General features: G+C 32.3%; 5 protein-coding genes across 7 annotated transcripts; 1 reads left to right on the top strand and 4 right to left on the bottom strand.

The window, feature by feature from the left end:
• Positions 1 to 45: 45 nt before the first annotated feature.
• Positions 46 to 1,352, bottom strand: LOC143357182 (ADP,ATP carrier protein-like). Its single transcript, XM_076793467.1, has 4 exons — positions 1,193 to 1,352; positions 820 to 1,078; positions 529 to 760; positions 46 to 467 (listed from the first exon to the last, which is right to left on the bottom strand). The coding sequence occupies exons 1-4, from the start codon at positions 1,344 to 1,346 to the stop codon at positions 165 to 167; spliced, it is 948 nt and encodes a 315-aa protein (XP_076649582.1). The 5' UTR covers positions 1,347 to 1,352; the 3' UTR covers positions 46 to 164.
• Positions 1,353 to 1,631: 279 nt separating this feature from the next.
• Positions 1,632 to 5,635, bottom strand: Flo1 (flotillin-1). 2 transcript variants are annotated; one of them, XM_076793460.1, is made up of 10 exons: positions 5,442 to 5,635; positions 5,022 to 5,097; positions 4,826 to 4,916; positions 4,591 to 4,734; positions 4,377 to 4,496; positions 3,530 to 3,745; positions 3,263 to 3,450; positions 2,926 to 3,136; positions 2,679 to 2,843; positions 1,632 to 2,603 (listed from the first exon to the last, which is right to left on the bottom strand). In XM_076793460.1, the coding sequence occupies exons 1-10, from the start codon at positions 5,491 to 5,493 to the stop codon at positions 2,586 to 2,588; spliced, it is 1,281 nt and encodes a 426-aa protein (XP_076649575.1). In that variant the 5' UTR covers positions 5,494 to 5,635; the 3' UTR covers positions 1,632 to 2,585. The 2 variants fall into 2 exon arrangements, with proteins under 2 accessions (XP_076649575.1, XP_076649576.1); XM_076793461.1 differs by having other exon boundaries at positions 5,022 to 5,143; positions 5,442 to 5,624.
• Positions 5,636 to 5,923: 288 nt separating this feature from the next.
• LOC143357178 (splicing factor C9orf78) lies at positions 5,924 to 7,759 on the bottom strand. Its single transcript, XM_076793463.1, has 8 exons — positions 7,602 to 7,759; positions 7,398 to 7,519; positions 7,145 to 7,253; positions 6,922 to 7,067; positions 6,627 to 6,845; positions 6,404 to 6,537; positions 6,097 to 6,330; positions 5,924 to 5,975 (listed from the first exon to the last, which is right to left on the bottom strand). The coding sequence occupies exons 2-7, from the start codon at positions 7,517 to 7,519 to the stop codon at positions 6,164 to 6,166; spliced, it is 897 nt and encodes a 298-aa protein (XP_076649578.1). The 5' UTR covers positions 7,602 to 7,759; the 3' UTR covers positions 5,924 to 5,975; positions 6,097 to 6,163.
• A 342-nt stretch (positions 7,760 to 8,101) lies between these two features.
• On the top strand, positions 8,102 to 11,512 carry LOC143357396 (uncharacterized). Of its 2 annotated transcripts, none has more exons than XM_076793861.1 (6): positions 8,102 to 8,323; positions 9,071 to 9,410; positions 9,575 to 9,798; positions 9,878 to 10,072; positions 10,216 to 10,491; positions 10,562 to 11,512. In XM_076793861.1, exons 2-6 carry the CDS (start codon positions 9,263 to 9,265, stop codon positions 11,243 to 11,245), a joined length of 1,527 nt encoding a protein of 508 aa, XP_076649976.1. In that variant the 5' UTR covers positions 8,102 to 8,323; positions 9,071 to 9,262; the 3' UTR covers positions 11,246 to 11,512. The 2 variants fall into 2 exon arrangements, with proteins under 2 accessions (XP_076649976.1, XP_076649975.1); XM_076793860.1 differs by having other exon boundaries at positions 9,572 to 9,798.
• Positions 11,513 to 11,522: 10 nt separating this feature from the next.
• On the bottom strand, positions 11,523 to 18,361 carry LOC143356995 (uncharacterized). Its single transcript, XM_076793110.1, has 10 exons — positions 18,079 to 18,361; positions 17,530 to 17,866; positions 17,341 to 17,461; positions 16,867 to 17,253; positions 16,461 to 16,772; positions 16,284 to 16,380; positions 15,922 to 16,186; positions 15,721 to 15,845; positions 15,398 to 15,648; positions 11,523 to 15,314 (listed from the first exon to the last, which is right to left on the bottom strand). Exons 1-10 carry the CDS (start codon positions 18,107 to 18,109, stop codon positions 15,282 to 15,284), a joined length of 1,959 nt encoding a protein of 652 aa, XP_076649225.1. The 5' UTR covers positions 18,110 to 18,361; the 3' UTR covers positions 11,523 to 15,281.
• Positions 18,362 to 18,572: the final 211 nt, after the last annotated feature.

The raw sequence follows: 18,572 nt of genomic DNA, 5'->3' as shown, positions 1-18,572 counted from the left end.
TTGAATATATGTAATTTCAATATTTCTCTAATAGTGACAGTCAAAAAGTATTCTAACTTAATATATCAATACTAATCTAGATTTTAGTTATGTGAAAGTTAATATTTATTTAAATTTCATACGTCTATAAACCATTTCAATATTGAAGTAAACAGTGTGAAGGATCACTTAGGTGCAGGAGCTTTTTCAGTTTTCACAGTAGTATCGCTTCCTTTCAACGCTTCGTCAAATACATGTTGAAGTGAATCATACAGTGTTAAAACTATTGCTCCACCGGTACCCCGAAGTATATTTGAAATTGAGCCTTTAAAAAAAGCCCCAACACCTTCAGCCTTAGCTGTTTTTATCCAGCAATCCAATGTATTTTTATACATCATTTCTGATTTACTACGACCTGATTGCATCATCATACGTCTTCTAACTGTATCGAAAGGATATGATATAATTCCAGCCACTGTTGTTACTACCTACAAAAATTTCATACATATGAATCCAATTGATCATACATTGTCCATAAGTATAATTTACCTGTGCAATTAAAAAGTTAATATACAATGGAGTGTTTTTTGGATCAGGCAGCATACCTCTAAAGGTATCATAGAAACCAAAATATGCTGCTCTATAAATAATAATTCCTTGCACGCTGACATTGAAGCCACGATATAAACCCATAAGACCGTCTGACTTGAAAACCTTCAACAAACAATCACCCATACCTTTGAATTCTCTTTTATCTGCTTTTCCAATATCTGCAGCCAATCTGGAAAGTAAATTTATAATTGTATTATTTAAAATGAGAAAGAGTGTAGTACATGATACCTTGTACGAGCAAAGTCAAGTGGATAAACAAAGAGCAGGGATGTGGCTCCAGCAGCTCCACCAGCAGCTAAATTTCCAGCGAACTGTTTCCAAAATGCATCTTTTGGTACACCTCCCAAAAATAAAGTTTTAAATTTGTCTTTAAATGCAAAATTCAATGCTTGAGTTGGAAAATATCTTATTACATTAGCTAAATTGCCTCTCCAAAAACTAAGGACACCGGTTTCTCTGGGTATGCGAACAAATGCATCCATCATACCTAATGTAAAATACATGGTATTTGAATCAATCAAAAACAAAATAATAATTATATAAAATTTTAAAAACACTTTTCTTAACGTGTAATACTAGTCAGTTATAGTTGCAGACATACCTTTGTACCTGTCTTCTGGACGTATTTGTTTTGAAGTAGCTTGTACTTGAAGTAATAATTTTACCCTTTCTAAGGGAGCAACTACAGTTTTTGAAACGGCTGCAGATACACCGCCGGCTAGAAAATCTACTAAAAAACCCCTGTACGCCTCCATATTTTGAACTATGTATGTAATAAATTTTTAGAATACGTTATCTTTGTGAACAATTTGCAATGTACAAACGTAAAATCGTTTGGAATGAAAAATCATAATGTCTCTTTATAAATAAATTGCTATTTATTTTCCCGTATAAGGACTGTTCGCATACGTTGAATAAAATTTGAACGAATCGCAAATAAATAGATCAAGTTTGACACGTGTAGATTGTTACTTCAATTGTTTTCCGTTTTCATCGTGTATACATAACGATAGGATGGGTGAATTAGTACACAACGAACATATTGATTTTAACATTTAATCGCTTTACATAAAATCGAATCTTTCTTTTATTCATCAAAGCTCTCAAACACAATTCAAGAACCTATGGTTATCATTGTTGTTTTCGTATAAAGAGTTAGATCACAGTAAATTCTAGCTAAAATCGACGCAAAATATATTAGTGCATCTTTGAGTGTTGGAAGTATGTATAACTAAAGATTTACGTAAAGATATTTGAATCCCAGGGACTAGACATAGTTACTTAAACATCAAACCACATTCAATGATCGAGTGTCGGATTTCACTTTCATTTCTAAAGCGGACATACCCATTAATTATATATATTAATATAATCGGAAGGTACGCATAGTATAGTTGGAGGAATGTTTCTGCTCTCAGTGGCACAGTTTCTATTATGTATGGACAAAACTGGACCATGTTTGGTCAATAAGAGATTCAAAAAGATATATTTTTCATACTTTTTTTCCCTATTCTCTCCTAAGTGTATAAAATACTGATTTAAAAAAATCTACTAATCAAAAATAAAATCTTCATACGAATATAACATATATCGAGACGTAAAAACAATATATAATTTTGGTTAAAACAAATATACATTCACTGCCTCTGCAACTCAGGTATGTAGAGCCATCTATTGCGTTTAATTAAAATATGAATCTTGTGCGAATGTATTCGGAATCTGCAATCTATTTTCGAAACTGTATACCAATTCGAATTTACTCACAGTTACAATACAATTTATTCAAAATTGGCACAAATCGAAATCGATAGAAATACGTTCAAGTAAACGGCAGTGAAAGTAGCGAATTCGTTATACAACGAAGCGACATTAAGTTGAAACTAACAAACCTAATATGCAACAGCATATTGAAAATAAATGTATGTATCAAAGATTCATTAAATATTTCGTACAATGTGGTCAGGAAGTATTCAAAAGTTTGTTATAGACCGTGCTTACGCAGCATGGATAGACTGAAATTGAAATAAGAAGTTATAAGTAAATTTTTTTCTGCCAATACAGTACATAAGTGTTAAGTGAAATCATACCTTTGCGATATCCACGCCTGTTAAATTTTTAACTATATCTGGCACACGCGTCACAATGTTAAAGACTTCTTCTGTCAGTTTCTCTGCTCCAACGGTTCCATTGCCACTAGAAACCATAGTTATTTTCTTTGCTTGCGATAAAGGTGCTGCAACTTCAGCAGCAACCTGTAAAATGCATGTCAATTATATAATGTATATTTTTAAGTTTATATTTTTATATGTAATTGAAGTTGGATATTATAATTGCCTTTGGAAGAGTGTCAAGCATCATATCTATCATAGCAGCGCTCTTGTATTCATTCCAAGCTGCAGCCTTCTTCGTCATTTGTTCTGCTTCAGCCTTAGCCTTCGCATCAATGGCAAAAGCTTCTGCATCACCTCGAATTCTTATGGCTTCAGCTTCTGCCTCAGCTTCCATGACCAAACGTAGTTTGTTAGCTTCAGCCAGTTTTTCCAATCTGTAAATGTATGCTCGTTAATAGTTACCTTTTTCTAAAAAGACCTATGTTTTTATAGATTTCGACATGGTTCAAGATTGTACATTTTCTACTTCAGAGATATGAACTACTAGGAACATAAAACACCTGTATTTTTCTGCGTCAGCTGGACGTTTCACGGTAGCATCCAACTCTCTTTCGCGTCTCAACATTTCTTGCTCTTGTACAGCAATTTCCTGTGCACGTTCTACGACCTGCACTTGCATCTGCTCTTCCATGATTCTTTGTTTCGTTTTTGCAGCTTGTAACTCGAACGCCATTTCTGCTTCCGCTTTCTAAAGGTAGTTATATAATATTTTATTAGACAAATTGAACGTATCCGTTAACTAAATACAGACATTATATAAAACACACTTTCGTTTGGACTTCGACATCGTAAGCGGCTTTTTTCAATTCAAAATCTCGTTGCGCTTTCGCAATATCGGTGTCGTTAAGGAAACGCGCGGCCATCCGCTGCTCTTCAGCAATGGCCTCGCGAATTTGAGCGTCCCTGCGAGCTTCTGCTTCTCCGATTCTCGCGTCTCGTTTCACCTCGGCAGTTCGCGCCATTCCAAGGGCTTTTAGATAACCCTATAAACAAGTGAGAAATATTAAATGCAAAACGACAAATATCATTTATACTATTTTACCATTAAGAATTTTTGAATGACAACACTGATGTCAGCATATAATTTGAATACAGCCCGAATTAAACACAAAGGCCGCATACAGTGAAAGATGCCACATATATGTAAATGACACACATTTGCAAATGTGTACAGTAAATTTGTGCTACCGTTAAAGCAAGCACTTGAAATATCATCCTCTAAGTCCCTTATCATTTAAGTATTAACAATATTCGCTAACATTGTCCAAACAGCAGTGCATTGGCATTACATGTAGTGATAAAACATAATTTGAACGCACCTTTGCCCCCTGCAAGTAGCAAAACAAAAATGTATTGAATATTTACTACATATAAAATTACACTACATTAACTGATATTAATAAAGGTCTCTTATATGTTTACGACCAGTTAAAGGGGGACTTTCAGTAATATGTAAACCATTGATATTGGACACAGTTTGAAAGATATATATTCTAGGATTTGAGTCTTATACTGTTTTTGCACAAAATTCTTCTTTCATTTGTTGCGCATAATATATTAGTAATAGTTTATAACTATATTATTAATAGTTTTGAGGGGAAAAGGTGTACTTACTTCTTCGTCTCGAATATCTTTTAATGTGTAGGACACAACAGTAATTCCCATATTGACTAGATCGCTGCTGGCTACTTCAAACACTTCTTTGCTGAATTTTTTACGGTCTTTGTATATTTCCTATGATAGAAGTGCAAGTAGATTGAACCAGATCAGTATATGCTCTCTTGTAAACAAGACTAATCAAAATATTGCAACATTATGATCACTATACCTCTACAGTCATGCTTCCCATAATTGCTCGTTGATGTCCTTCTAATGTAACAAGTGCAATATTGTGAATTTCTTCTTCAGATTTTCCTAAAAATTGTTCGCACGCAGTGGAAAGCATTTCTTCATTTTGTCCTTGTATCTTGACCTTTGAACAGATTTATAAATATTATTGCTATATTTCGACACTGTTCGAATCCAACCAGAGTACTTTTTTACAAGTTGATTTCATTCATTACCTGTGCTATTCCTGTCACAGATATTGGTACCCCTTGACATGTATATACCGTTGGACTTTCAACTTGTAATGTCATGGTATTCAATGAAATTCTACAAGAAAAACATGGTAGTTACATGAAATTATTCTATAACAATCATTATGTATCTTCATAAAGAAAGAAATAATTCAGTGGTAAATTAGTATATTACACTAACTTTTGCACTTGTTGAACAATAGGCCAGACAAACACTCGGCCACCAGGTACCAAAAGAGGTTTGCTGTAGCAGCATCCTTAAATAGACGAGTCGAAAATAAGTTGGAAATGGTTGAAGAAAAACTGAACACAATAAAATTATAAATTGTAGCATGCATTTTTGCGTCGGCATTTCGTGCTTACATTTAACAAATAGATTGAATAATACAAACAACAAAAGCGTAAAAGAATATAATTCGTCGATAATAATGCAAAATTGATCGAATGTAATCGATGATATAACATGCAATTAACTTGTCCTTGTATTTGTGGTCTAAATAGTACAAATCAATTAATTGATACGACACTCCTCTCATGTCGCCTCATTCAAAGCGTGTGCGAAGCGAATACTTCATTAGGTGAATCATGTGTGCATAATTACCTGAGACTACAAGGGCCTCGTTTGGGCCACAAGTAACGAATCCGCAACTCATTGTCACAGGGATAAAGGAAAACAAACGTTGCCGTAAATTTAAAGGGAACAAATTCCAGCGTAATTCCCCGACACTCAATTGACGTCGCTGTGTCGCTACGATGTCGTCATTCTACGCGGTAGTATTCAAGCTTATGCCGAGTTTACAACGTCCTGCAATGAATCGTGTTACCGCAAAATCATCCCCACTCTCTTGCCAATTCTGATCGCACAGCCGTGCTAAGTAAATTGAGAATTCCCTCTTACATTATAACATTCTGGTCCATAAAAGTACGCACGAACATCTTATCTTGTCGGCGATAAAAATAATATGTATTTTAAGAATTTGAAACGAGATGGAGTTCATGAAATTGTAGCTAGTTGCTGAAGTAGAGGAAGTTCAATTAATTGTTTAGACCGATACAAATTGGGATTATGTACTTCCTTATATTTACACATTTAATATTATTATTAGACTATCCGACGACTTATTTCCTATATGTAAATAAATAAATAAAAAAAATAAATTGTTATAAACAATTAATAACAATAACAATTAATAACAATAACAATTAATAACAGTTAATAACAATTAATTGTTAATTGTTATTGTTATTGTTATTGTTATAATAAATTGTTTTTGGGAAATACATAATTACGAAATATTTTACAATTTTATTTTACAAATCACTTTAGAATCTTCTAAATTGTTTCTTAAACCTTTCGTAGTGATAGTCGTCAGTTGCTTTCTCTCCATTATCTTTTCGTTTTCCCTTGGTATCGTCTCTAGGCGCTGCCACTTTCTTTTTATCGTCGGGATCTTGTTTCGATTTTTGAAAATCTGGATCTTCTATATTAACTAAAAAAATATAAAGTGTATTGTAATTTTGTTATATTTTCATTAATTTCTGAAATAAATATAAATAGAATACATCTGTTATGTTGTACAAAGTTCACAGCCATATTTGTTGGCACAAATTGAGAAGGACCATCCTTTTTTCTGTGCCTGTCCCAAAGTAACTTCAATTTAGCTTCTTCCGTAGCTTCAATATTGCGTATTTTTGCTCTAAAGAATGTAAATAATTTTTACATAAAAAAGATGGATGCTGTAAAGCTTATTAGAGTAAGACGATACATAAAAAAAAGAAGTCATACTCTATTCCAAGGTCTACTTCTGGAATTCCAGACAACATTTGATTTGAAAGCATCTCTTCACTCCTATGCGCTGAACTTTGCCTCAAATGTTCAGGTACAGCTTGCAGTGCTGCTTCTTCTGGAGAACAATAAGATCCTTTCTCACTGTTGTGTCCATTCTCTGTCTTGCCTTCATTTTTACTCTTTCTCTTTGTCAATTCTTCTTCTATATATTTTACCCTGCAAGTATACAAAAATATGTTAATATGTTTTAAACAGTTTTAGAACGGATGTAAAATAATATTTCTTTACACACATTTCTTCATCTTCATCTCGCTTGTTGGTTTCTGCATTAAACTGTGTGCCAATTCCTGTTTCGTATGCATCATTCTGTTTTAATTTTGTATTTTTCAATGCAGTCATGTTTACCATACCTCCGGATTTTACATTAAAAGGATCCGACTAAAATTCTTCTTATTAGTAAATTATTTTAAATATTGTTGAAACTGCATATTTATTAATTTTGCCACAAAACTCACAGTAATTACGTCAGGTGTTACATTTTCTCCGAGAGCTAGACCAACAACATTTACACCTTTTGGACGTTCCCGTAGCTTCTGTATAATTTTCAAGTCTTCAACTTTTTCTCTAAATAAATATCATACTCAGTGGTAATCTGATAACAACTATACTATCAATCGTTCTGATTTTAACATAATACATATCTTATACAGTGTCTGTCACGAAATAACATAACCTTATTTTTCGTATATTCAACAGTTTTCCACATACCTGACAGAAGTTTCGTCATTTTCATTGTCATCTTCATCCGATGAGACTCGTCTTTTTCTTAATGCTTTCCTCGATTTCTTCTTAAATTCAACTTTAGTTGTACTTTCTTCTCCACTATTCATCTGAATCGGAACGAATAATTTGTAAAACATAATTTTGTATACATCTTTTTCTGAAATGCATTTATTATACTTATATAAATACCTTTTACTGTAGAGATTTACAACGATTTGTTTTGTTACAATAATACCAATAACGTTAATGTCAACAATTTGTATATAAACAAAATTGTAGGTTAAGTTCATTGGTGAGAATGACCTTATTCACTTTAAGTTCGTGAAAATGCGCCATGCTCGACTTGAATCTAGGCCAGGCATGGGATTGGCCCGGGAGCTGTGGGCGGACCGAGCTGGGGCACGGGAAGCCCAATCCGAAGGCTCCAGGGATGGTGACACCGGGCGGGTCCCTAGGCAATGGGGGAGGCTAACCCCCTCCCTCGGGTAGTATGTTAGCTGGGAGGTGTCCTGTAGAGTACTCGCGTGATCCAGGCACCTCCCCTTTAGCTTAGGAGGGCGTGGGTTTTTAGTGGGTAGTCTCTGGGGATATTCGCGTGAGCACTCTGATTGGTCTACTCCTGTACCTCGTCTGTGGTAAAATTAACTATGTAAAGTTGACCTAGTTACATCCAGATGGAGTGCCCAGACAGTTTTGTGTAGTCCTCTGATGACAGAATTGAAAAGCTTCGTTGAAGAAGATAGTTGTTCCATCTATTGTTTTTAGGTCGCTGTGATGAACGTAGATCATGATCATGAGTAAAAACAGCAAAAAGGTAATGGCGGCTATTCTTTAGACGATCATCGAAATTATTATGAAAAATTTCGGAAAAATGTAATCAAAGCTTCGTGTTCAACGAGAAGATATTCGAGGTACGTGCTGGCCGATTTCTCGTTGAAATCCATGACGGCAATGTTTTCGCTCAGCTCGGTACATCCTGAGGGATGCCACATGCAACCACATGTGGATTTAGAATTAACGAACGGTTTATTAGAAAAATATCACTAATCGTGGGATATAGTTTTACTTACACCTACACGCTTTTGATAGAACTGATATTGAACGACGATCAAGAAGCACTAGTAATCTATTATAAAATTGATGTTCTGTCATTCGATTTGTGCTCAATTTTTGTAGAGTTGACACAATATAATACATCACGCGAGAAACATATGTATATAAATATTAAATTTGATTTTCTATTTGTATTTGCGATAATTCTATGCTAGTTGTGTTTAGCATATAGTTACCTACACATTTTAATTTTCGAATTGTTCATGTGTTTATAAAATAAGTCTAAGAGCTCGTTAAATACCTGTCAATTTATACATTTTACATTTCGTAGAACGGGAGATAATATTATTATCCGAGTATTGTCAATATATTTATGAATAATTTTAAGTGATCATATTATTTTTTATTTTCTCATCTCATTTTGTTCGTTGTTTTAATTATTATTATATTATGATTTAAAATAAATTATTTTCATTTAAAACTGCATTTGTTCTTTTAATTTACACATTTATTCCCTTTCATTATTTGTTTGCACTGTTATCCTATATCTGTTTATAATGAGCTGTCTGCGTCTTCTTGGACAATGTCGAATGGGATCTCTCTAGGTGCGGTGTAAAGGGAGAGGGGTGGTATTGCCTGCAAGAACAGAGATGGCACACAGCATGTGCACACAATGGCAAATAAACAAATGGAGCAATTCTTAGACTCAATGTGTAACGAATGGTGGTTAATAGTGGAGCAATTAGAGAAGATCGTCGGCAGGCAGGAAGGAGTAAGCAATCGAGTGTACTTGAGTAATGAGCGAGACTCGGCATCATCTTCACTCGGTCTCGGACTTATATGCAGCCGACGAGATAGAAGTTCTTCTCTTAGAAGAGATTCGTGACCTGGAACTACCAGCTTCTGCATACTCTAGACCTGAAGATATTCAGGACTTCGAAATTGGTATGACGACAATGAATTTTTTGGAGTACTTAATACAAAATCATGTTCTACTTTCGATATCTGAGAGGCATAATGTAATTTTAAGAAAATGTAATTTCGAATGAATAGGACATATTTGAAAAGAGTATGAATATGTACATTTTTCGATATTGTATCAATAGCAGGCAGTCGGTCAGGGGGGCAAATTAGCTCCCAACCTTTGGAACTGGATTCACCAGGGGTTCATTCATGGGATTCACACGCTAATTATCATGGTTATGGTTATGGTGATTACCATGGCTCTTCCTCTAATGCTTTGGCTTGGCCGAGAGCGAGTCACTTGGTTCTTTATTGTGACATACAGGGACATCTTAAAACAGCTATCGGTGTTGTTAGACTCTTACTGCTTGTATGTAGTTTCTTTATTATTATTTTCCTGTCTATCGATCTCTAATACATCATTAATTTTTTTGATAACATTTGAACAGATATCATCTGCAGCATGTCTGGTGACACTGTGCAGTTCTGGCACTGCCAAGGTCAGTTTGTTTATGCTGCCTTTAGTTGGACGGCTGCGTTTCATGATCTTTGTAGCTGTTTTCTGTTTTCTGGTCACTGCATTGCTCCTCTTCCTTGATATTTCACATGTTATCTATGTTTTTCCTCTCAACTGGGCTAAGTTGGTAAGTATGCAATACTTTGTTCTCTATCTTCTTTTTCTTCTGTTAATGCTAACATTATATAATCAAACCTGTCATTTCTTAATATGTACTACTAGTACCTTTCAATCTTGATTGATATATCTGATAGAATCCACCTCTTATAGAATGCTTGGATATTCACTGGTATAGGCTTATCTTATGCCTCGAGTAGCGCATTACTAGCATGCTCTATATGGGAATATCACAGTGGAGGCTGGGTACCACGACGCACTCGTTCTCAGTTATCAGCTGCAGCAGCACTTGGACTGTCTTGTGCAATCTTAGCATTCTTACTTTCATGGATACACAGTCGCAGCGAATCTAACTGTAGGGGTCCAGATAGCCGTAATCATACCCCGACACAACTTTATAAACCTGTTGATAATTCTTCTTCTTCTGGAGTAAGTAGTTCTACTTTTTTGCATTACTTTATACAGCACAGTTACAAATAAATCAATATAATCTCCATAGGTTACTCTTAAAGAACGTAGTCCTAGGAGACCCGATTCATGGAAAACTCAACAATCGAGGAAACAGACTGCAGACAGTGACACAAATATAAATAATGGTCACCACAGCAACGATAATCATTCAAAGTACAAGCAAGGTGCTAGTAGGAAAGATCATTGGGCTTCTGCAAGGCAACATTTCTTACCTTCCGAAGATAATACCGAAGAGATTCAAAGAGATGACATTGACACCGAAAGGAGAAGAAGAAGGCGAAAAAAAGACGGTGAAGCTGGCTCAGCGGGCGATGCAAATTTAATAAATACAAAAACTGATAGTGGTCATGTTGTAGAGGATAATAAAACTAGACGGGTGCCGCGACAGTTAGCTTTACAATCGGTAGAACAATCTCGACCTTGGCCTAGCGCTGAGCACAGAGGCAGTGGTTCTATGCAAGTTAGAAACAAAAGTTCGCAAGTACCAGTGAACAGTAACGCACAGGACTATTGTGGTATAACTGACTCTAGTTCAATGCAAGTGACTCAAAATGGTTTTCACTGGGAGATGGAATGTATGTCCAGTACCAGCATTGAGAAAGTGGAAATGGCTATGGCTCGCACAGCCATGTGGTCCGAACAATGGCAACCACCACCTGATGACGTTCAACCTTGCTCTAGCAAAACTATCGATCCTTATGGCTTTGCCTAATCGAATTTGGCAATGTATAAATGTACCTTCAAAAATATAGGACTTATTACGGCGGATGACTTTTGGGAACAGTTATACGATGCAGAAGCTTCCCTTCAAAACAATAGTTTTACTATTTCACACAATATTTTGATTTTGTCTTTAGATTAAAAGTGCAGAGAAAATGCATTATTATTTCATGAAGAGAAGGAATACTGAAACGAATTCTGCTAAATTTAATATGTTAACAATTTTATATGTAAAATCGCACCAACGTTAACAGTAATGCACAGTCTCTGTTTTTTCATCTTTGGCATTTATCATATTATCTCCCTGTGCATAAAAATGTAATTTGGAATTAAGTCATTGATCAGTTACTTCATTATATTCGACGAAAAAGCAAAACAGTCACATCGAAGTTATTGCTGCCATGAACAATATGCTGCCAAGATGATTCTTTGCCTTTAATTGTTTAGATGTTGACGTTTTGCATCATAAAAAGAAAACAAACTTCAGCATGTTCACATACAAACGATGTTATTTCATTCCATTTATATATAAAATAATATATCTATATAAGTTTTAAGACCACTACCATGTATACATTGAAACGTTTGTTTACTAATTACTTTTACTGCCAACATATTTTGGTATCATTAATTAGTAAGCATAGTTATGTTATTCCGATTAATCTCTTATAACAAAAAATTATATGATCATTAAGATGCTACTATTATTGCATAAAGGTGGACCTGATATGATCATATGTATTCATTCTTATAATTTGAATTACAGTATAAACGCATTTACGAAAATATTAGTAATTGAGTTTTAGGTAAATATCAAATTAGATAATTTAAAAAAAAGATCCGCCTTTATGTTTGTAAAATGTACATATATTATTTTAAACTATTGTATATAACTTCAGAATGATTTTATAGGGAATATAAATAAGCAGCAATGGCATTACATTACATTTTTACTTCAGATTTTGAGTCATTTCTAATCTAATAACTCTTATAAAACTGTGTCTCCTTACTGATTCACCAAATTGACGAACAAAGTAATTTTTAGTACATACATATCGTGTTAGAGGTACAATTCATCATAAAAACTATTGGAACATTCAGTTTTTGACCGACTGGTCCATAAAATCTTTTTTAGCACACATATAATATAAAGAGTCAAAGTGGAATACATCGAGACTTCTATTGTTTTTAGTTTATTGTATCATGACCATTTATATCATACAAAACATAAAAAAGTTAACTATTCTTGATTAGGGTCACAATGAATTATAATTTCTCTCTTTTGATACGATAATAGAGTGTGTACACACATCAGTCATCTATGTCAATGTTTGGCGTGTGTAATGCATTAGTTCTCTAATTAATGAATTAATTAGTATAAGGAAAAAGTGCGTGTTCATATAGGATCATATAAAAAGAAGAATAATAATATATTATAGTAGCTTCGTTGTGCCTAATATTGACAATGTTGTAATTTGGTTCACATGGACACAACGAAGAAGTAATTGTAATTTTTCTTGTACATTGTATATGCTGGTATTCTGGCAAAATGTTTGAAAGTGCGAATAGATTTCGTAAAAAATGTCAAACGGAGAAGTTATACGGTATAAGATATTTAGTTTCGAAATTTAACCAAAATGATAAAAAAAAAGAAAAGAATATGTACGGCACTGCCAGAAGAAATATATAACGCTCCTTGAGTGTCCTGTATATTAAATGACTTTATTACTTCTCAATGACTTAGTATTTGAGGATTTACCTCGCTACAATTTGCAATACCTCATGATAAATGAATTGTTAATATTATATTTCGTATATAAATTTGCAACACTCGTTAACGTGTTTCTATATGATTTTCAACCAAGAACGCTTTAAATTATAGCACAAATATTAACAAATGTCGAAATTATATTTGATCATCATAAAACCTCAATACATTATAAAATGTAGACAATTGTTTAAGGATTATGTTTCACCTTTGTAACAAGATTGTTAATTTACTTACAGACGTATTTTTCTTTTACTTTTGATAAACACTGTTGATTGGAAAATGTTAATCAAAGAACAAATGATTAAAATTCTTACAAATTATCTAAAATCTTCTCCTACTGTTTATTATTCTTCCATCTAATTAATTTAATTAAGACAACAAATGATTTTCACTTTTAATTTAGAAGTACTTATTGCACATTATTCTTTTTTAGTCCTTTTAAAAAATATTTAAAATATAAAGAGGTATTTGCACTACAATGTACGTAAGTTTAATAATAATTTAATGTTGATTCCAGCCATCATAGAACTTTAATTGATACATACAGAATTCTTCATATCAATAAGGCTGGTAAATACATAGTGGCTCTCATTTAACGCACAAGACAGTAATTATTATTATTTCTTTAACACACTAAAACATTAATATTTGTTGTATTATGTTTTGACATTTAATTTCACTTCAAATAACATTATCCTGTGTTGTAGTTTATAGATATAAATTACCATAAACCTTTTATTTCAGAATTACAAATTCTAGAAGAAAACTGTTACTACTTGTATGCTTTTATGCGTCTTGTAAGATTCAAAATACGATCAATTAAGTGAGTACTACTGTATTCAAACAGTAAAACTGATTCTTAAAGCAGTATAGTCCAGTAAACTAAATAAGCTTTGCTTATGCACGTCTGTCTTGTTCATTAGTCACTATAATGCTGAATAATGACAATCTAAACAAGAAATATGAGCTATGCACTGCGAGGAACTATTGGCCTAACTTTTTGTTTTTATTTATATTAAGTATTGAGAGCAACATCCGTACATAAATTTATTTTTATGTTTTCAGATGATGCTGCCAATACTGACAACAAATAATAAACATTAAACATAACAATATCTTTATTGTAGGCCCATTACAGGGATAACAAATTAAATGTTCTTTGAGATGAGGAAGATTGCAAGTTAATGAATGTGGTCCGATAAATTACCAAAGGTTGCATGGCTGTAACTCTTTGGTACATTGGTAATTTGTCGTGGTTTAGAGCGATTGTTCTGGACAATAATGGTTAATGATCCATATAACATCTAAGTTGATAACTGTCTTTATTCTTTTAAACGTCATTTTATACACTTATGAATAAATGATGAATGGCTTCTGTATGCGATAATCTATACAAAGCCACGAATGTGTACGATGTTATATGTTAAACTAATGAATATACCAAAAACTGTTAGTTATTAGAAGCAACTTTGTTCCATGTTAACCAGTGAATACGTGTACATTTGTTAGTTAATATATTATAAGTATTAAGGTTTAATTGGCGTCATCAAGGATGTCCTGCGTATATACAATTAGCAAAGAAAAATTGTCACGCAATCGTCCGAAATACAAACGAAATTATTAAAAATATTAGCGACTAATCTAGAACTTATAATTGTTATCTTTTACCAGTGCCAAAGAAATAATAGAAGAAATTATATGTATATACGTGTGAACGTATCAACATTTCCATTAACGGTTGAGACTGGTGCAAGATAAACACGGAAATGAAAACTTTTACCAGATATGTACTCTTCTAATTTAAAAGTCTTCACTTATAATTTAGAATGTCAATACTGTTTGGTAAACTTTTATGAGTACTCTTTGTAAATAATGTTTTTAGGGTACCAATTCGTGTACATCAGTATCTGAACCAGTATTATGCAATTAGTATTTTCATTTAGAGATAAGTTTAACACATTTTAACATCTCTAAAGTTTTACAAAGGCTAGTAAAAATCCTTTAATTATTTATATTTCTAATTTTGATCACTCACAAGTTTCAAATTATGCCTATACTAATTATGCAAATTGTAAACCTTGTTCCATTTTCTCACTTTTTCCTTGGATAAAGCACTGAACACTCATTCTTTATGCGTAATGCAGTACAGAACTCCTTTTTGATGAAAGGATGAAAAGATACCAAAATACTTATAACATCTAGTATAAAAGATATACAAAAGAGAAATAATAGATTATAAATGATATAATTTAAGAACTTACTCTTTATTCTTTGAATGTTGAAATGGGGACTAAAAAAGATAAAAGTAAACTGATTAAAGTAAAGGAAATACTTGAGCCTATTTATGTATTTAAATAATATTCAATGTCTCACCTGTTGAGGAAATCTTAATTGTTTCATTGTTGGATGTCTCCAATCGTTATATCTCACCCAAGTGTATGGAGTGCTATGTATGTTTGATAATCCTGATTGTGCAACAGTATGCACTGCAAATTGTGGATTCACAGTTAATTGACCATGTTGTTGCAACAATTGCTGCTGTTGATATGAACAGCTTGAATAATATGGTTCGTATTTGGTGGAACTTTCCACAGATGATATTGCCAAGGAATTTGCCACTGCCACTATAAAACAATATATACATAATATTAAATTCTTACACAAAATGTAAAGAAACAATAAAAGTCCAAATAAACCTTTAGCCTTCTGAATGTTCAGCAACGTGTTATAGTAATGTTTTTTAAATGTAGCGAATTCTGTAATAGGTGTAGTTTTTTGTAAAATATTCATATTATTTTGTTCTGTTTTGTTTACTGCAGATCTGCACACAAATAATTTTGTTACGTATATTGTTAATTACTCATTAGATTAAATGTGTATGATAATTTCAATAGTACTTGTATGGTAAATTTTCTATGTTGTCCTTTTTATCATATTCCATTGATTGCGAATCGTTGAAAGGTATATTTACATTTTTCTGGGGCACTTGTAACTGTATTGATTTTGGATAAGTATTTGACAATCTTGAGTATTTTTTGTCAATTAATTTTTTCATACTTTCTGGCGAATTTATATTTCTAGAGTTATTGGCATTGCTCATTAAAGAGTCAAACTGATTTTTATTTTCTGGGTTCTTCTGAGTTACAAATTTCCAACATTTGACTGTAAAAGAAATTGTATGCAAAAGTTCTATTTAAGGCGATATTGAAATCTTTGAATATATTATAAAAATTAATTTGATTTTTTTAAACAATCAAACCTTCCTGTTCTGCGCGTTTTAAAAAACTATCTAAGCTCGTTTCAAGCTTTTTATTAATAATGAAATCATCCAAAATAAAACTGTTCTCCGTTGATACCTACAATGTATTCATAATTACATATAAATCATTATAAGTTATGAAATGATATCATAAATGTATTGTTTCATTTTATTTACTGTTGTGTCTATTTCTTCATTCCAACATACAACATCCATTTTGTATATATCTTCCAGAATTGCTTGTTGATTAGTTTTAAATTTTGGTTCAAAGGATTTGCATATGTTCGTATTTAAAATTCTGTTTTCATTCATACTGTTATTGTAGTTCTTAAAATCTCGATCATCATTATGTAAAAATTCGCAACAATTAATTCCAGAGTTTAAAAATGACGAATTACTATTTGGTAATTCTAAGTTTAAAATTTCTGTTTTATGTTGTGTATTTGAGATTGTATTAGCATTACATTTCTTTTTTAAATCGTTTTGTGTCTATAATGTAATTTTTAATATATAAAGTTAAAAATAGTTAAATTAGTGTTACAGATAGTGTTACAGATTAGTGATGCAAATAGTGTTTACAGACCTGATGTAGCGTATGCGATACTTTAGCTACGTTCCATTTATTATGACCATTGGCTTTATCAACAGGTAACTGAAAATATTTATCACTCATCGAGCTGTAAAAATCTTCATGATAACTGGTTGTAGTAATTTGGTAACCATCTTTCTTATATAATAGGTGCGGTGTATGGATCCATTTAAGTTTTAAATTTGGTTGATGCTTCATCAGGTCTTCTTGTTGACCGGTATGCGATAGAAAATTTTGTCTTATGTCAACAAAAGGCTCTATGCAAGGAATATTATAATCTAATGTGTCATACATATAATTCACATTCCTTACATGACTGTGAATCATAGAGATTTCGTTAGGAGGGAAACCTCGAAATACTTCAGGTACTGAAGGTACAATCTAGATAAATAGGAAGAATAATGAATACATTCAAATTTAACTGAAGAATGAGCGGAGCTATAAGTGGTATTTTAATGAAGTTTTTACATTTTCATCCAATTCAATATTCTGAGATGCGGGACTCATTAAAATGTTCTGATTTAAATGGACTCTTGACTTATCGGTGGCATCTTCTATGTTAAGCATGTTTTTAGAAACAGTATTACTTCTTTAAAAAGAAATGTATTGTTACATATTACTTCTTCATAAGGGAGTATTCAAGAATAAAAATCTTACTTTTGAAACATTTTGACGTCATTAGCTATTTCAATCAATCCTGTCGTCTTATATATCACATCCTTGATTAATTCATTTGATGCACCTTTTGGCAGTGGAACTGTAGAAATTATCTGTTGCCGTGTTTTATTATCAAAATTTTCAGACAGGAATAGAAGGGTTCTTAATATTTGCTCATATGCAGCTATACCATCCTCAGGATGGTACATATTTAGTAACTGATTTATAGGATTAATAACATTTGTATTTGTTAAATTGCGTTGTTGAGTGGTCTTTGATAATGACAAGTTTTCATATATAGAAACGTTTGTCGTAGTATCCTTATTTTCCATAGCAACTAAAATAAAAAATCACCTCAAATTAATGTTTGTTTGAGTACTTATTTTTTTGAAATTTCATTAATTATTGTTCTTAATGTAGTAAAAACTGCGTAACGAATAAATAATCAACAAAGTTAATATGAAATATTATTTATACAGGTAGGTAATGATAGTAATATAATACGAACAATTATATATGACAGCATATTAAAAATTTAATGCTACTCACTATCAACAGCCTTCTTTATTTTCATTTTCATGTAGATCCTCTTTTTAAGATATGACAGCTTCGTCTACAAATGCGGATATATATTCGTCAATACAATTAATTGGTAATTGCTAAATAATGAAAACAGCTGCTATAATGTATCATTGTCGACAAGCGAATAACGCATTTCTCGCAAGTTCGTTTGCAAGTCGATTAAAATCGGATTATAAATTGGATTATGAAATTATCCTGCTTTTATATTTAAGATGCGAAATAATAATGAAATACATTAATAATGAAACAGTAACGAAATTAACATTTTCCGAATAGAAATATGAGCCATGAATATCTTCTTACGAGAAGAACGGATTACAGTAATAAAATAATTAAAAATATGTTAGTTAAAATTTTCATAACGATAAAAAACATCTTAAGTGAAAGGAACGCTAAATTATCTTTTATCATTTCGCTTATTACATTTTTCTATTATTAGAATGTTCTTTTATAATAGAGAA

The sequence above is a fragment of the Halictus rubicundus genome, chromosome 9, assembly GCF_050948215.1.
Source record: "Halictus rubicundus isolate RS-2024b chromosome 9, iyHalRubi1_principal, whole genome shotgun sequence".
Classification (NCBI taxonomy): Eukaryota; Metazoa; Arthropoda; class Insecta; order Hymenoptera; family Halictidae; genus Halictus; species Halictus rubicundus.
Note: the sequence above shows the minus strand (reverse complement) of the source record. Positions and strands in the feature narration are given on the sequence as shown.

Bases quoted from the DNA above. Each gene is read 5' to 3' on its own strand.
- LOC143357182 (XM_076793467.1), bottom strand. From the start codon at position 1,346: ATGGAGGCGTACAGGGGTTTTTTAGTAGATTTTCTAGCCGGCGGTGTA. The intron at 761-819 runs GTATCATGTACT...TTTACTTTCCAG, and splicing joins CTTGACTTTGCTCGTACAAG to ATTGGCTGCAGATATTGGAA. The intron at 468-528 runs GTAAATTATACT...AAATTTTTGTAG, and splicing joins TTAACTTTTTAATTGCACAG to GTAGTAACAACAGTGGCTGG.
- Flo1 (XM_076793460.1), bottom strand. From the start codon at position 5,493: ATGAGTTGCGGATTCGTTACTTGTGGCCCAAACGAGGCCCTTGTAGTC. The intron at 4,497-4,590 runs GTATAGTGATCA...CTTCTATCATAG, and splicing joins TGGGAAGCATGACTGTAGAG to GAAATATACAAAGACCGTAA. The intron at 2,844-2,925 runs GCAATTATAATA...TGCATTTTACAG, and splicing joins TGCTTGACACTCTTCCAAAG to GTTGCTGCTGAAGTTGCAGC.
- LOC143357178 (XM_076793463.1), bottom strand. From the start codon at position 7,519: ATGAATAGTGGAGAAGAAAGTACAACTAAAGTTGAATTTAAGAAGAAA. The intron at 7,068-7,144 runs GTGAGTTTTGTG...GAAGAATTTTAG, and splicing joins TAACACCTGACGTAATTACT to TCGGATCCTTTTAATGTAAA. The intron at 6,538-6,626 runs GTATGACTTCTT...TACATTCTTTAG, and splicing joins GAAGTAGACCTTGGAATAGA to AGCAAAAATACGCAATATTG.
- LOC143357396 (XM_076793860.1), top strand. From the start codon at position 9,263: ATGAGCGAGACTCGGCATCATCTTCACTCGGTCTCGGACTTATATGCA. The intron at 9,411-9,571 runs GTATGACGACAA...TTGTATCAATAG, and splicing joins TATTCAGGACTTCGAAATTG to CAGGCAGTCGGTCAGGGGGG. The intron at 10,492-10,561 runs GTAAGTAGTTCT...TAATCTCCATAG, and splicing joins ATAATTCTTCTTCTTCTGGA to GTTACTCTTAAAGAACGTAG.
- LOC143356995 (XM_076793110.1), bottom strand. From the start codon at position 18,109: ATGAAAATGAAAATAAAGAAGGCTGTTGATA. The intron at 17,867-18,078 runs GTGAGTAGCATT...TTTTTATTTTAG, and splicing joins AATAAAGAAGGCTGTTGATA to TTGCTATGGAAAATAAGGAT. The intron at 16,773-16,866 runs GTCTGTAAACAC...ATTACATTATAG, and splicing joins TATCGCATACGCTACATCAG to ACACAAAACGATTTAAAAAA.